Raw genomic sequence first — 17173 nt, forward strand, 5'->3', positions numbered from 1 at the left:
AGGTAGTCACATATATTGACTCACATATATTAACAACCCTTCCAAAACTTCAGGTAAACTGAGGGAGGATAGGTAACTTGTTCAAGGTCATTCAAGCTAGAAAGAGTGTTCTCCCCAACCCAGGTTCCAAAGCCTACGTTCCTTTTAGGACGTCATTGTTAAGAGGGAGATCGAAGGAGGAGTGGAAGGGGAGGGAGTACGTTGTGACTGGATACTCCTAACTGCGGTGGAGGGAACAAAGAGATCAGAAAAGCTCTTTGGGCAGCGGGTGAGGTGGGCCTTGAAGGATTGAATCGGAGATTGGGCGGGCCGGTGTGGGGGAAAAGGGAGGGACTTTGAGCTAAAAAAGTAATGAGAACTGCTGGCTGATCTCCCAATTCTTCGACTGGAGGAATCCATCTAGATCCAAAAACTAACGTCCAGTGGGTCTTTTCCTCTCCGCCCCACCCCAGTCTTTTCCTTTGGGCTCTTCATCGGTCACTAAGTTCGCCGTTAAATATATATTATTTTTGTAACTTGAAAAATCTCAGTGTTTTAAAAGCGAGTCCCTAGCTCGGTGGGTGGAATCCCGCCGGCGCCCCTGGCACACCCCCTCTCTCCCAGCTTCTCAGCCAGACCTCCACCTGGGGAGCGTGCGTTCCCGAGGAAGGGCGCTCACCCTCGCGGGTTTTTCGTCTGTGGGAGCCGGAGTCTGAGCCAGGCTCCCGGGCCGGGTAACCCCGCAAAGACACGCGAGCCCAGCGGGGGCGGGGCGGCACGCGGGGCGGGGCCGCGGGCGCACCTGCCTGGCGCGGCAGGGCTCGCGGCGGCTGCGCGGACCGACGTGCCCCCCCCACTTCCCACTCCCGCCTTGCCGTGTGTTTACGTGGAGACGAAGATGGCGGCGGCGGTGACGGCGTTCCCTGTGCGGCTGAGGACGGTCAGCCAGTGAGCGCGGAGACTGGTTCCACGCCGGGCGGGGGGAGCGCCAGGCCCAGCCCTGCTCCCTAGGCGGCGGATCTTGCGGTCCCACCTCTGTCGGAATCGACCTTCCCTTTTTACCCCCGACCCTCTCCCTGTCTTCCTTCAGCTTTCCCTTCAGAGGCCATGGAGGACGAGGAGAGACAGAAGAAACTGGAGGCCGGCAAAGCGAAGGTAAGAGAGCCGGAGGCTCTAGGGCCCGCGGTGGGCGGCGGTGGCTGGAAAGGGGTGGGAGAGGGCCTGGCAAGCGGCGGTCGCAGCAGCCCTGGTTCGCTACCCGGGAGCGAGGTGCTTCAGGACCTGAATTTTACACTTGCCCTCTTCTCTCTTTTTTCCAATTGAAAAAGCCTGGTGTTACTACCTAGCAGATGATACTTCCGTGATGATTGGCTGGTGTGGCTTCTTTCTTGTGAATGCTCAAATAAAACCCTTTCTTTGATGTATAGCTATAAGCTGGTATTCATTGCTTCTAAATCTCCAGCCTTTCAGTTTTAGGGAGTTTCCTGGGTAGTGCCGGCATTGTGCTTTTCAGGGTGGAGATTTAGGGCTTTTCTTTATTTAGTGGGGGATTTGTACGCCTATCATCAGCTTAGCTTTTTTTGGTGGCACGCTGGCACTTCTGGGTGTGTGATTGGCCTGTGACAGCTGCCTTAGTGGTGGCTTGAGTGTGCCACAAGTGCCAGCTGTGAAGTTCGCGTTGGGGGCGTTTTTAGAAGCATAGCTTTATATGTTTGTGTTTGGAGGTCTTTGTCGTGGCATGCGCTTTTGTATTGTGTGGAATGTTAGTGCAGTCTGTGAATGGAACTGCGGGGGACGAAAGGTACCATATTCTAAGCAACCTATAGAATCCCTGCTTCAAATAATTGAATTGTTATGTATGTCTGAGGGAGTCACTATTCTATGTCTGCGTGAAAGAGAAAACCTGTAAAGCGAACAATACAAGACTATAAACAGATATTACTCACTGGGCGTCGTGAAAAAATTGATGGAGACAAGGTGTGAATTAAATAGCGTATTTCTTTTAAAAATCACATATTCGAGCATATTTTCTGGCTATTCTCAAAGGCCCCCTTCCTCCGTTATGACGACGTTACCTTTTATATATTATATTCTGTCCTATTAAAGATTATTGTTAGCAATCATACTTGGACCACAATTAAATTATAATATAGTTAACTGTTCTTCTTTCTTCCTCTCCTTTCCTCCCTTCAAATAAAACGAATAAAGGAGGCTGGCTCCATGATTTTAGTAATACTCGAGGGGCCATACTGCAGAGATGCCTTGGTAGATGCTCAACACAAGTTTCTTAGATAAGTGTGCATGTACACTAGCTTCACATTTCTGAAATAGAGTTGGCTTTCCCTTAAGTTCCTTCTATCTAAGATCAGAGCTTGAGTGCTTTTATGTTACCTGGTAGATTATTACTTTAAAATCTGTAAATGGTGAAAAGGGAACCAGTACATCTTCAGAAGCACAAAGTTGCTTACATTTCTGCAGCCTGAGCTTCTCAGCAGTCTCTGAATCCGAGAAAGTGGAGGTAAAGTGTGTGCCTCGTTTGGAAAGCATTGATGTTCTAGTTAGACATTTTGTTTTTTATTTTTTTTTTTTTTAAGATTTTTTTTTTTTTTTTTTTTTTTTTTTTTTTTAATTTGACAGAGAGATCACAAGTAGGCAGAGAGGCAGGCAGAGAGAGAGGAGGAAGCAGGCTCCCTGCCGAGCAGAGAGCCCGATGCGGGGCTCGATCCCAGGACTCCGAGATCATGACCTGAGCCGAAGGCAGTGGCTTAACCCACTGAGCCACCCAGGCGCCCCTAGACATTTTGTTTTTTAATTCAGACTTTGTGTTGCCTGCCCCCAGAAGTGTCTTTCCTAAAGGTAATGCATGGAGCAGTCCTACAAAATATCCTTTACTTTGGACAATACATATTGTAACAGAGGATTTATTTAAATTGATTTGGCCAAAAAAAGTTCTGGTTTCTTTGTGTGTATGTGTGTTCTTGCCTGTCCTTCAAAACTCTGCCTATGGGGTGAAAATCTTTTTCTTTAATATTCACTTTTATTGTAGAAGATTATTGTCTTCTAGAGTTGAGCCCAATTTTTCTAGTCAGAAATAAATGTCAGATTTATAAGGCAGGATATGTTTGCTGGAACATTAGCTGTACAATCTAAAAACACTGGAAATAGCATTCAAAGAGAATATTAGAATAATTGTTTTCTAAACCATATCATGTAAGTGCAATGGAATATTATGCAGCCATTAGATTTTGAAGACCAGTAGGAATATGGGAATAGAATGAAACAGCATCATCAAAATTAGTGTATACATTATTCCGTTTGTTTAAACTTGTGTGCTTTTATTTATTTATTTTTAAAGATTTTATTTATTTATTTGACAGAGAGAGATCACAAGTAGACAAAGAGGCAGGCGGAGAGGGAGAGAGGGAAGCAGGCTCCCTGCTGAGCAAAGAGCCCAATGCGGGACTCGATCCCAGGACCCTGAGATCATGACCTGAGCCGAAGGCAGCGGCTTAACCCACTGAGCCACCCAGGCATCCAGTGTGTGCTTTTAGATTAAGACTTAAAATTTTTTTTTTTTAAAGATTTTATTTATTTGACAGAGAGAGATCACAAGTAGACAAAGAGGCAGACGGAGAGGGAGAGATGGAAGCAGGCTCCCCTCTGAGCAAAGAGCCCGATGCGGGACTCGATCCCAGGACCCTGAGATCATGACCTGAGCCGAAGGCAGTGGCCTAACCCACTGAGCCACCCAGGCGCCCAAGACTTAAAATTTTTGTATTGTAAAGTCATTCAGCAAACCTTTACTGAACTGTTTTATACCAACAGTTGGAAATTTAGAGGGGATGTCAGTCTCTGTTGTCAGGTTGTTCACAGTTCAGTGGAAGAGACAGACACTGGGTAATAAGTACAATGAGAGAGGAGGTACAGTGGGATTTGGGGTGAATTTTTTCATTTGTAAAAGTGCATTAAATGCTGCTACCTTGTTTTTGAGACTGCTTTACAAAGAAGGCTCTTGATATTAATGCAGCCAATCATGGTGCCTACCCCGTAATTGGAAGTCTGTTATTGCTGGCATCAGAAATCACTTAAACTGATCAATTCCAAAACTTATTTAGAAACTTGGCTTTCTGAATGTCTTATCTGTTCATTGAACTTGGTTTTATGAACCATAACTTTTAAAATTTTTTTCTTGGTGTTCGGTAAGCTGATCGTTGAAAATTTCCTTTTTGTATCTAGATTTTATAAATGATTATTTTTTATGGTTTGTATGCAGTATAGTATGCTTTATAAATAACAACCCAAATTTGCAATGATAGAATAAATTCTGGTAATGTAGCCATTAAAATAATGCTATAAAGACTTTTTGAGTTGGGAAAATGTCCACAAATAATGCCAGTTTAATAAAAATGTTATATAAAATATATATACATACTTATATATGAAGATGCCTGAAAAAAATGCACTAAGATGTAAATGATGGCTATCTCTGGGTGGTGGGTTATTGGCAATTTTAATTTTTTTTTACACTTTCAGTATTTTCCAAATTCTCTATAATATTTCTTTTAGGATCAATAAAAATGTTTAAAAATCATTTTTAAATACAATAAAATGTTATCAAATACAGTATGATGAAGAACTTGTTATACCGTATGGTTATTAAAGAGAATTAAAAAATGAGACAGAAAAGGTAGGTTTCCTAAGGGCGGTCACTTTGGTGTAGTCCTGCAACTGTCATTCTTATTCCAGTGCTGCTTGCATTACATTGTTGGGGGAGCCACTATTAGACTTGCACAGACTTCCTTTCTGTTTTGTAGTTCTTTTTTCCTTGCTGTCTGTTCTCATTGCCATGGTCATACTTGTCTTGCCTTGCTCCATTTCATCTGCCTCTTTTCCCAATTTGCTGTTTGAGATTTGCTGTGACTAGAAAACTCAGTCCATTTGACAGACTGGTTTATAAAAATCAGAGCTAATGGAGACCAGTGAGTGGGCTTTATGATAGTTCAGTTTTTCTACTTGTTGTTTTTTTGGTTGCTGTTAAGTACTTCCTCAGTGTTAATGTAGCAAGAACCCTGACCCATGGAGATGTGAGACATTACTGCATTATTAAGTAAATATTTTCAGAGCTGGGCTAACCCCATTTACAAGGTGCTGATGGGGATGACACTACATAGGTTGTCTTTGTGTTAAGCTACTTTGAATGACTTCATTTTTTCCAAGTGAAATTATTTATGCTGTTATATAAAGAAAGTATTATAATATTAGTGAACAAAATTAGGAGACAGTTGGGTACTTAGTATTATTAATTAATGTTACTACTCCTATACATTCACATTGGGTATACTTAACATTCTGTTCATGTAGCAGAATTCAGTAAAATCAATGTTTTGCACCTGCTATTCAGCATAACTAGTATTACTTGTTGAATAATTATTTAAAAATTTGCCTCGTGCGTTCAGTGAGTAGTAATTATATGATTTTTATTTGTTTAGTGAGCATTTCAGTTTGAAAAATAGTACCAGTCATATGCAAAAAGGGACAGAGCTTGGTGCAAGCTGTGTTACCTTGTTGATAGCTGGACTTTTCAATTACTGTTTACATTCTGATAGACAAAGTTACTTGTGGTGCAAAATTGTTCTTTGCATATTTTAGATACATTGCTCTACCACTAAGAAAATTGCTCCTCGTCCTTGTTTCTTTAAAACTTTCTAGTTTTTTGTTTGTTTTTGAGCTCTGCGTGGGGCTTTTTAGACATTTTGTTTAATTCAGACTTTGTATTGCTTGCCCCCAGAATTATCTTTCCTAAAGGTAATGCATGAAGCAGTCCTACAAAATATCCTTTACTTTGGACAATACATACTATAATAGAGGAGTGCAACAGGAGTTGTATGCTCTGCCACTGAGCCAGCCAGGCACCCCAAAACTTTCTAGTTTTTTATTCTTAGATGTCACATAGCTTACTTAGCTTCAGAATGGATACAGGAGTATCTTGTATTGATACCTTCATCGTCATTTTTTCCTATCATCATTTATTCAGGCTTGGTTTTTAATATCCTTGAGAGGGATAATATGGAGGAAAGTATGGGCAGAATAGTCCTTTTTTTTTTTTTTTTTTTTTTAAGATTTTATTTATTTGACAGAGCGCAGGTAGGCAGAGAGGCAGGCAGAGAGAGGGGGAAGCAGGCTCCCTGCTGAGCAGAGAGCCCAATGCAGGGCTTGATCCCAGGACCCTGGGATCATGACCTGAGCTGAAGGCAGAGGCTTTAACCCCTGAGCCACCCAGGTGCCCCCAGAATAGTCTTTTTAAAGTGTATAGTGAAGAAAGGCTTCTAAAGCAAATCCAAGAAATGGCAGGAAGTGGGTGAAAGAGCCATAATAAGATCCAGTGAAGAGAGACTTAGCAAAGAGGTCTGTCATGTCTTGTCAGTGAAACTGAAAGTCGAATTGAGCACATGGAAGAGAGGAAGTGGCAAAGATAGGATATATCCAAAGATAGGATATATCCAAGTGACGAGAATATGACAATTTGGGGCAGGAATTATTTTCAAACCAAAACACCTCTTATCTTTATATATAAAGTTTGTAGGAAAAGCTAAACTATGACTGTAAAATATCTATTATGGGCTACTAGTTATTGAAATGTAAGTAAATTTCTAATATGGAACTAGAAAAATTTCTCATGGAAAATTGTTAAACATTAAATGATAAGGAACATTATTTAAATTTCTTTAGATTCCACTAAAATGAAAATTAAAATTTAAAACCTTAATTTGGAAAAACTTATAGAGGTTGTTTTGCATCTGGGGTATATATGTATGAGAATTTATAATATAGCTATTTGGCATACTATAAAAGACACTAGGACTTTTGGAGACATTTATTTGCTTTTTTGTCCAGTTGACATTTTTGAACGCCTACAGCTGCAACTATGGACTTTCACTTAGCAGGCATTTATTTATCACAAATTCTTTAGTTTATTGTCTATGGGAATAATCCTGTTGCAGGACATGAATCTCAACAGGTATTTTGGAGAATAAATGAGATCGTGATTGAGAACTTCTTATGTTCTGGTGCTAGATACAAAGAAGCTCTGATTTTTTAAAATTGAGATGAGGGGCGCCTGGGTGGCTCAGTGGGTTAAAGCCTCTGCCTTCAGCTCAGGTCCTGATCCCAGGGTCCTGGGATCGAGCCCTGCATTGGGCTCTCTGCTCAGCAGGGAGCCTGCTTCCACCTCTCTCTCTCTGTCTGCCTCTCTGCCTACTTGTAATCTCTGTCTGTCAAATAAATTAAAAAAAAAAAGAATCTTTAAAAAAAAAAACACTGAAAAAAATTGAGATGAAATTCACCTAACAAAAATTAATCATCTAAAAATGAACAATTTGGTGGCATTTGGTAAATACAGTTTGCAACCACCAATTCCATCTAGTTCCAAAACATTTTTATCATCCTAGAATAAAACCCTATACATTAAGCAGATACTCTTCTTTCCCTCCTTCCCCTAGTTCCCAACTACCACCAGTCTGCTTTCTGTTTCTATTGAGTGTACCTATTCCAGATGTTTCTTATAAATGGAATCCTATAGTATTTGACCCTTACCAGCTGTCTTTTTCCATCCACGCATCGATACTTCATTCCCTTTTATGGTTGAATAATATTCTATTGTATGTAGCATTTACTGTACTTTGTTTGTTCATCCATTGATGGGCATTTGAACTGTTTCCACTATTTGACTATTATGAATAGTGCTGCTGTGAACATTCGCGTGAAAGTACTGTATTCATTTCTCTTGAGTATATACCTAGGAGTGGAATTGCTAGATCATAAGGTAATTCTGTGTTTTTTGAGAATTGCCAAACTGGATTTCCACAGCATCTGTACCATTATACATGTACACCAGCAGTGTATGAAGGTTCCAGTTTCTCCGTATACTCACCAACACTTACTGTTTTCTGGTTTTTTTATTATAACTGTTCTAGTGGGTGAAAGTGATATGTCCTTGTGTGTGTGGTTTTTTTTTTTTTTTTTTTTTTTTAAGAGAGAGAAGCAAGAGCGAGCACAGGCAGACAGAATGACAGGTAGAGGCAGAGAGAGAAGCAGGCTCCCTGCCAAGCAAGGAACCCGATGTGGGACTCGATCCCAGGACGCTGGGATCATGACCTGAGCCGAAGGCAGCCGCTTAACCAACTGAGCCACCCAGGCGTCCCTGTCCTTGTGTTTTGATTTGTGATTTCCTAATGACTGAGGATGTTGAGCATCTTTTCATATACTTTTTGGCCATGTGTCTGTTTTGGAAAAATGTCTATTTAAGTTCTTTGCCCATTTTTTAATTGGGTTGTTGCCAATTGTTTTATATATATATATTATTAGGTATTGTATGCATTTTTTCTGTACGCAGGGACAGAGAGTGAGAATACATGTGCTCAGGTGGAGAGGAGAGAGGGGTAGACAGAGAACCATACATCTCCATAGGATTATCTTCCATCTTTTTTTTTTTTTGAGACTTCCAAAATTTAAAAATTAAAAAGAGCCTGTTTTTAAAAGGGCTCTTCCAAAATTTAAACTATTGCTTTGAATAATAGGTTCTAAGTGAATTGATAAGAGCCTGATACGGAAGTTTGATTTCTGTGTGGGCCATTGAGTCATTTCATTCCATGGCCAGCTGTTTTACAAGTGTGTGCAGTTGGTCAGAAGAGCACCTGTTGGGTTGTTGGCTTGGTTATTACCAATCCGTTTTCACTGTGGGAACAAAATAACTTAAGTCTTGTTCAGTAACAAAAAGGCCTGTCATTTTCATATGTGAGCACAGTATTTTACTAGTATAACATATTTTTGTTGTCATTTTGACTTCCCTTTTACTTCTAGTGTTTTTGTGGTAGTAATCACTAAATATTCTTAGCATACATAATGCTTATCTTGTATGCTACACAAAGTTTTGGTTGATTTGCAGATGGATTTAATTGTCCCAGAAGTAGTTTTGCCTAGGTTATTTGTTTAAATCTGTAGATATTTTTATATCATGAAAAATTCCTTTATCCTCTATTCATGAACAGTATAGTGTCTGTTTTAAGTTGCCTTCAGGGTTATGATTATTACTGTGGAGTACAGTTCACTTAGATTTTTATGTGGTCTAAATCCTGCAAGCTTGTACCCAATCCCATTCTTTTTTTTTTTTTTTTTAATTCAAAATATGTGTCTCATACTTAGCCTTTTTCTTCTCATTCTAACACCGTTCACTACCCAGTAAAACCAGGCCCACTTTACCTCACATTCTATTTGGTTTTCCTGGCACTCTCCTTAATGTTTCAGATCCAACCAGTCACCACATTCTGCTAATTTTACCTTCTAAATATCTTCTTCATTTATCCATACTTCTATTCCTACCTCATTATCGCTCACTTGGACAGTGGGAAGTTTGACAGTGGAAGAAAGAATATGAGTTCGATAGTAATAGTAGTTACCAGGTAAAGAGTACTTTCCAATGCTAGGCTTTATGCTAAGGGTATTTATTACCTCCTTTAATCCTTATAACTGTTCTAAGAGCTGTGGATACTGTTGCTATCCCTATTTTATAGGTGGGAAAACTGGAGAGGTTAAGTTTTTAATTTAATTAACTAATTTAATTAATTTGCACAGTGTCATAGTGGCAGAGCAAGGGTTTAAACCCAGTCTGTCTGACCAAAGAGATTGTGTTCTTAACTTCAGTCCTACACAGACTCTTAAATCTTTGATCAGTGTTTAGGAGATAGGATTGAGAGGCTTTGGTAATTGGTTGTATAAGGGTAAGGAAGATGTTTGTGTTTCTCCAAAATTCTTTTTTTTTTTTTTTTTTAAAGATTTTATTTATTTATTTATTTGACAGAGATCACAAGTAGGCAGAGAGAGAGGGGGAAGCAGGCTCTCCACTGAGCAGAGAGCCCTATGTGGGGCTCAATCCTAGGACCCTGGGATTATGACCCGAGCCGAAGGCAGAGGCTTTATTACACTGAGCCACCCAGGCGCCCCTGTTTCTCCAAAATTCTTATGTTGAGATCCCAACTTCAAGGTGATAGTATTAGGAGATGGGCCCTTTGGAAGGTGATTAGATCATGAGGGCAGAGCCCTTATGAATGTGATTAGTTCCCTTATAAAAAAAAAATAGATCTCTTGCCTCTTCCATCATGTGAGGTTAAAGCAAAGAGATGACCATTTATGAACTAGAAAGTGGGCTCTCCCCAGGTCCTAAATCTTTGGCCCCTAATCTTAGACTTTAGCTTCCACAGCTATGACTAGCCTCTAGAACTGTGAGAAATAAATTTCTGTATATAGCACTAAGTCTATAATATTTTTTTTATAGCAGTCCAAATAGGCTAAGGCAAGAGATGACTCTACTCTGACTTGAGCAACTGAAAAGAAGTTGGATGCTAATCTCTGAGATAAGGAAGATGATCATATGTGGGGGGAGAGAAGAGTTTGAGTGAAATGGGTATCTGAGAGGGGAAATATGGGCATATTTGGAGGGGAACATATTTGAGTAAGATAAAGATGAGTTTGTATTAGGTATGTTGAATTGGAGGTGCTTATATGGCATCCCAGTGTAAAATTGAATGTGTATTTGGAGCAGAAAACAGAAGCCCATGCTAGAGATCAATACTTGGTTTAAAAATACTAGCGACACTGTGGGAGTGAGGAGTTCACTCAGGAAGAAGACTAATGCAGACTGAGAGTTGAATCCTGTGGAAATACCCATGTTTAAAAGGCAGGTGAAGAAGTGTCTACAAAGGCTGAGACACAAACTTTGCAAAGCTAGAAGATGATGATGTTTGTGAAACTGAGGGAAGACTGAGTTTCAAGTAAGGGGGAATACTAGTCAAAAATGAGAAATCAAGTATGAAGGAGACTTGAAAAGTGACCATTAGCTTTAGCAGTAGTTGATTGGAAAGGGAAGTGTAGATTCCAGATTGGGGAATGAATGGGAATCAGGAAAAGTTTGTGTGTGCTACCTAATTTTTCAGAGTTGTTGTGAAAAGCAATATAATTGTAGTGGTTATGAGCTTAGACTAGACCATGCCATCTGGGATCAAATCATGGCTCTGCCATTTTTAGCTTTGTGACTTTAGGCAAGTTACTTAACCTCTCTGTGCCCCTGCTCCCTATCTGGAAGATAAGAATGGTAATAGTACCTGCCTTGGGTTTATTATGAGAATTCAGCTAATACTTATAAAGCACTTAGAATATTGTCAGACTATGAAAAGAGTTCAGGAAGTATTAGCCACCATCATCCTTCTCTTGTTGGAGCATAGAGAATCAAGCTACATAGCAGAAATTAGTTTGGAGAAATTGGCTGGGATCAGATCATGAGAAGCTGTATGTATTATTTAAAGTGGTATGGATTTTATCCTAAAAGTAGCAGAAGACTATTAGAAGAATACATATTTGATATGTTTAACTTTTTTTTTTTTTTAAGATTTTATTTATTTATTTATTTGACAGAGAGAGATCACAAGTAGACGGAGAGGAAGGCAGAGAGAGAGAGAGAGAGGGAAGCAGGCTTCCTGCCGAGCAGAGAGCCCGATGTGGGACTCGGTCCCAGGACCCTGAGATCATGACCTGAGCCGAAAGCAGCGGCTTAACCCACTGAGCCACCCAGGCGCCCCAATATGTTTAACTTTTGAAGAGGTTATTCCTTTCCAAAGAATAAATCCTATAGTCCAGTAGGTATGCTGCCACCAGGTGGCAGTTCTGTTGTTACTATATAGATGAAGCAGTTAAGCCATTTTTTAAAAAATTATAAAATACTGATTTGAATAATATAGCTAAATGTAAAAATAAGTAGCCTAATTCTAGTAATGCTTTTATCTTTTTTTTTAAAGATTTATTTATTTATTTGAGAGAGTGCATGAGCAGGGGGAGAGGCAGAAGGAGACAGAAAGGGAGAGAGAATCTCTAGCAAACTCCCTCCTGAGTGGGTGAGTGGGGAGGTGGGCAACATGGGGCTTAATCCCACGACCCTGAGTTGGTGACCTGAGCCAAAGCCAAGCGTCAGATGCTTACCCAACTGAGCCACCCAGGCACTGGGCTTTTTTATTTTCAAAAACCTATTATTTAATTGAAGGAGAGAAAATAGAGGGTTATTACAAAGATAGATTTCAGAGGAAGGTAAATGAAATATAGTTGGGCCTCTTGGGAAACTGAAAAGGCATTTGGAATCAGGGGTGTTCTCTGTATCATCTCTTATCTTTCACAGTATCTGATACTCCTCTTTTTGCAGATCAGCTTCCTTCACTTATACATCAGTTTACACATGACCAAAAATTATGGGATGAATCCCTGAGTCCTATTTAATGAGGTTGTTTCTCACTATATACACTTTTTTAAAAAAAAGATTTTTATTTATTTATTTGGCAGACAGAGATCACAAGTATGCAGAGAGGCAGGCTGAGAGAGAGGGGGAAGTAGGCTCCTTGCTTGAGCAGAGAGCCCGATGCGGGGCTCAGTCCCAGGACCCTGAGATCATGACCTGAGCCAAAACTATATACACTTTTAAACAAGAAAAGGAGGGGGAGAGAAAATTTATTCAAGTATTGGGAGCCATCTCTTCATAGAATAAGCATCTAGCATAGTGGTTCCCAAACTTTGTTGCACAGAAGCACCTGGAAAGCTTCAAACAATTGTGAATCCTAGGTCACACTTCATTCCGAAATCAGAATATCTCGCATGGAGCCAGGACTTACTTTTTTTGTTTTGTTTTTGTTGTTGTTGTTGTTTAGAAAGAGTGAGTGAGTGCACGGGTGGGGGGACAGAGGGATTCCACAACCCTGAAATCGTGACCTGAGCTGAAATCAAGAGTCGGACGCCCAACCGACAGAGCCACCCAGGTGCTTGTGGACTCACGGTTTTGTTTTTGTTTTTTTTTTTTAAGATTTATGTATTTGAGAGAGAGAGAGAGTGTGTGGGGAAGGAGCATAGGGAGAGAATCTTCAGGCAGGCACTGAGCACATAGCCCGACGTGGGGCTCAACTCATGACCCATAAGATCACGACCTGAGCCAAAACCAGGAATTAGACACTTAACCAACTAAACCACCCAGGCACCCCAGGACTCATTATTTTTTAAAAGATCCTCAATATGTAGTAAAGTTACTGATCCAATAACATCATCACTATTTGTGATTCTGCAACACTGAGTGTGTGTACATTATGAACTCTCATATGCCAGCTACTTTCCTTAGTTTGTAACTGAAGAAATAGGGATGATATATGTCAGGAGGAAAACAGCAGAGAAGAGTATTTGAATCTGCAACATGACTAGTAGGTTTATCGTGTAAATTGTACTTTATGGTTGACTTTAGGGATGTTTATAGATTTATATGGTTATATCATTCATGTAAGATGCACCTCCCTTCTGTTCTTTTCTGGACATCTTTCTTGCCTCCGTGTTCCCTAATTCCAGGATAAGAATTGAATTGACTCACTTCTTTTCTCAAACTATAGTGACAGGAGAGACCTGGGTGTCGTGGATGGTAGGAGCACTGGCTGATTTCTTCAGAAGGATGTTCTGCATACTTTAGAAATACCTAAATTAATTATGTTTTACTTACAAAAGGATAAATATGAAATGCATAGGTAAGGACCCCTGGGTGGCTCAGTCAGTTAAGTGTCCAGTTCTTGATCTCAGCAGGTCTTGATCTCAGCATCGTGAGTTCAAGCCCCACACCCAGTGTGGAACCTACTTAAAAAAAAAAAAAAAAAAAAAGATAAATGATTAAAAAACAACAACAGGGGTGCCTGGGTGGCTCAGTGGGTTAAAGCCTCTGTCTTCGGCTCAGGTCATGATCCCAGAGTCCTGGGATCGAGCCCCACATTGGGCTCTCTGCTCAGCAGGAAGCCTGTTTCCTCCTCTCTCTCTGCCTGCCTCTCTGCCTACTTGTGATCTCTATCTGTCAAATAAATAAATAAAATCTTAAAAAAAAAACACAAAAAAACCTAATTTTATACTTATTACCCAACTTAAGAAATATGCACATTCAAATACATTTGAAAATCTAACCCCAGCTTCTTACCACCTCAGGTGCAATTCTGAATTTTGTTTATCGTTGCTTTGCTTTTCTGTATCTCATGTGTGTGTGTGTGTGTGTGTGTGTGTGTGTATCTATATATCTCTCTCTATATATATAGATATATAGTGTATATATACACTATATATCTATATATATAGTTTGTTGGTTTTCCCGTTTTTTAACTTAATGGTATCATGTTGCAAGCAGTGTTTAGTGATTTGCTTTATGTTCAATATCATGTAGAGAGTCTTCACTCCTGCATAGTATTCCATAATTGGCATTGCCCCAGTATCAGTGAACATTTGGATTATTTCCAGTTTTTTTTGTTGTTACAGACATTGCTGCTGTGTTACCTTTTGTCCATCTTCTCATACATAGCAGAGATTGTGCAGAGATTGTGATCTGATCGCAAGGTCTATTCAGTTCTTGGGGAGTAGTGACTGTGTGAGAGAATTAGGTAGGAAGAGGAAATGAAATGGAAAAAAAAACCTGATACTTTTGTGTTTATTATATACCTTATTACATCACATAAGTGATCTCTGACAGATGTCCTTTAGAGCTGCTGATGGACACTGGATACCTGACCCATCAAAGGGTGGCCTTTGAACTGACCAGATGTAGCAGTTCTTCCATTATTAAATTGAGAATTCCTGCAAAAGAAGATACGTGTATCAGAAGGAATAATGGTCTGTAACCTGTGGCTTATAAATGAAACTTCAAGTAATAAACTGGTGTGTATTTATGTTGCTGAGAGAGATAATATTTGTTACAGATACAACTTGGTTTAAGGATTCTCCTTTATATGGTATGTACACTGCTTTTTATTTATTTTTAAAGAGATTAAGCTTCATAATATGGAGAGAGTAGATAAGATTGGGGCAAAGTACCATTATTTTCACTGTTCATTGTTAATAACTGAGGTGACAGTGAAAGGAAGCAGAGGTAGATGGCATGTGAACAGTGAAGATGTAATGACCTGTCATTGTTGGCAGTTAGGCTTATGAGGTTTGGTAACCGTGTCTGGAGAGGCTGATGAAAGTGGCTAGCTCCCAGGACAGCATATTCCTGGAGCTGTGCCTTCTCTCTACTTTTTGGGATGAGATTTGTGGTAGATGTGTAGTTGTATTATGTCCTTTAAAAAAAGGATGATATAAATTTATAAGTCCATGATAATTTTATTGGAGAATATTCTTTACAGATCTGTGGGGGATGGAGGCAGTGAAGATTTTTCAAAAGAAGAAAATCACCCATAGTCTCCATCCATAAGTAATCACTATTAGTTTGTTGATTCTTTGTTTCTGTGTATGTTTTTAAACTTAATTTGAATCATAATCTATGCAGTTTTGGGCTTCTTTTCCCCTGACTTTATGTTGAGAACATTTTCTCACATTAAAATTTTTTTTGAAAACATTATTTTTGACAGTTACATAAGTTACATTGTATGGTTATACAATAATATAACCATAGACCTGATACGTCATCTTTTTCAAGAAAAAATATTTTAAATAATCTCTACACCCAGTGTGGAGCTTGAACTCATAACCCCATGATCAAGGGTCACCTGCACTTCTGACTGAGCCAGACAGGCACCCCATCTTTTTTTTTTTTTTTTTTTTTAAGAAACTGTACAGATTTTCTGAAGTTCTGAGGCATAATGCCTAAAATTATTGTTAGTGGTGCCTCTTTTTATACAAAATAAATTATCTTGGGGTGCCTGTTTGGCTCAGTCGTTAAGCATCTGCCTTTGGCTCAGGTCATGATTGCAGAGTCCTGGGATCGAGCCCTCCATAGGGCTTCTTGCTCAGTGGGAAGCCTGCTTCTCCCTCTCCCACTCCCCCTGCTTATGTTCCCTCTCTCGCTGTCTGTCAGATAAACTCTTTAAAAAAATAAATTATCTTCTTTTATTCAGTAAATATTCATTGAGAACCTATGTGTAGGGACTCTTCTAGACTTTTAGAGTATTATGTAGGCTTTGATTTTGATTAAAAATCCCTTCCTTCCTGGAGTTTAACATCTAGTTATTCTGAAATAAGTTAACTTCATATAGTCAGTAACATTAGCCTAAAATAATATTTTAATTTATGTACTTAGAGATTTGTTCTAAGTACTATAAAGTAATCATTCTAATTTGTATTCCATATCTATCATCTTTTTTCACTTGGGATCATTTAGTAATAGGTACTATTTATTGTTTTTCAAATAATAGTTTTTGTTTGTTTGTGTTTATTTATTTTTTTTAAAGAGGGAGAGGGGAGGGGTAGAAAGAGAGGGAAAGAGGGAATCCCAAGCAGGCTGCACACCCAGTGCAGAGTCCAACACCGGGCTCAGTCCCACAACCCTGAAATTGTAACCTGAGCTAAAACCAAGAGCTAGACGCTTAACCAAGTGAGCACCACCCCCCCAGCCACCCCTCAAGCAAAAGTTTTTTTTAAAAAGCTCTTATTATGTAAAATTCTAGCTTTTCCTCCTTTATAATGGAGAGTAGAAAGAGGAGAAAGAATAGGGAAAAGTTGAAAACAGTTCTTCAAGAGAGCCCTTAAAAGTGGAAGAAATCTTTATTATTTAAAATTTATTTGTTTGAGAGAGAGAGTGTGTGTGCAGGACAGGTAGGGGCAGAGAGAGCGGGAGAGAGAATCTAGAGCAGACTCCCTGTTGAGCGTGGAGCCTAATGCAGGGCTCAGTCTCACTACCCTGAGATCATGACCTGAACTGAAACCAACAGTTGGACACTTGCTTGACTGAGCCATCCAGGTGCCCCAAAACTGGAAGAAATCTTTTTTTTTTTTAAGATTTTATTTATTTATTTGACAGAGAGAGAGATCACAAGTAGGCAGAGAGGCAGGCAGAGAGGGAGAGAGGAGGAAGCAGGCTCAACACGGAGCAGAGAGCCCGATTTGGGGCTCGATCCCAGGACCCCGAGATCATGACCTGAGCTGAAGGCAGAGGCTTTAACCCACTGAGCCACCCAGGTGCCCCAAAACTGGAAGAAATCTCAAAAAGTCCTCCTAACCTACCTCTTCATTATATAGTTGAAGAAAGTGGGTTCTGCTGAGGGCAAGTGTCTTGTTCAGTGTCACAAAGCTAGCTTATTAGACTCTTTTGACACATAATGATTCGGTACTCTATCATATGTAATCCATATTCTTTTTGAAATATTATTTT

The 17173-nt window shown here is 39.7% G+C and overlaps 1 protein-coding gene across 10 annotated transcripts in view; it reads left to right on the top strand.

Moving 5' to 3' along the window:
- The first annotated feature begins 403 nt into the window (after positions 1-403).
- The window catches only part of AKAP9 (A-kinase anchoring protein 9), a 161840-nt gene continuing 145070 nt past the window's right edge, over positions 404-17173 (top strand). For 5 of the 10 annotated variants that reach the window (XM_047696040.1, XM_047696034.1, XM_047696038.1 and 2 more), the window contains exon 1: positions 882-1134. In XM_047696040.1, the coding sequence (XP_047551996.1) occupies positions 1087-1134 (48 nt within the window). In that variant the 5' untranslated portion in view covers positions 882-1086. Of the gene's footprint in view, positions 423-880; positions 1135-17173 lie in introns of those variants that run through there. The other 5 variants (XM_047696042.1, XM_047696043.1, XM_047696036.1 and 2 more) reach the window with 3 other exon arrangements.

This window comes from Lutra lutra, chromosome 11, assembly GCF_902655055.1.
Source record: "Lutra lutra chromosome 11, mLutLut1.2, whole genome shotgun sequence".
In the NCBI taxonomy this organism is placed as follows: Eukaryota; Metazoa; Chordata; class Mammalia; order Carnivora; family Mustelidae; genus Lutra; species Lutra lutra.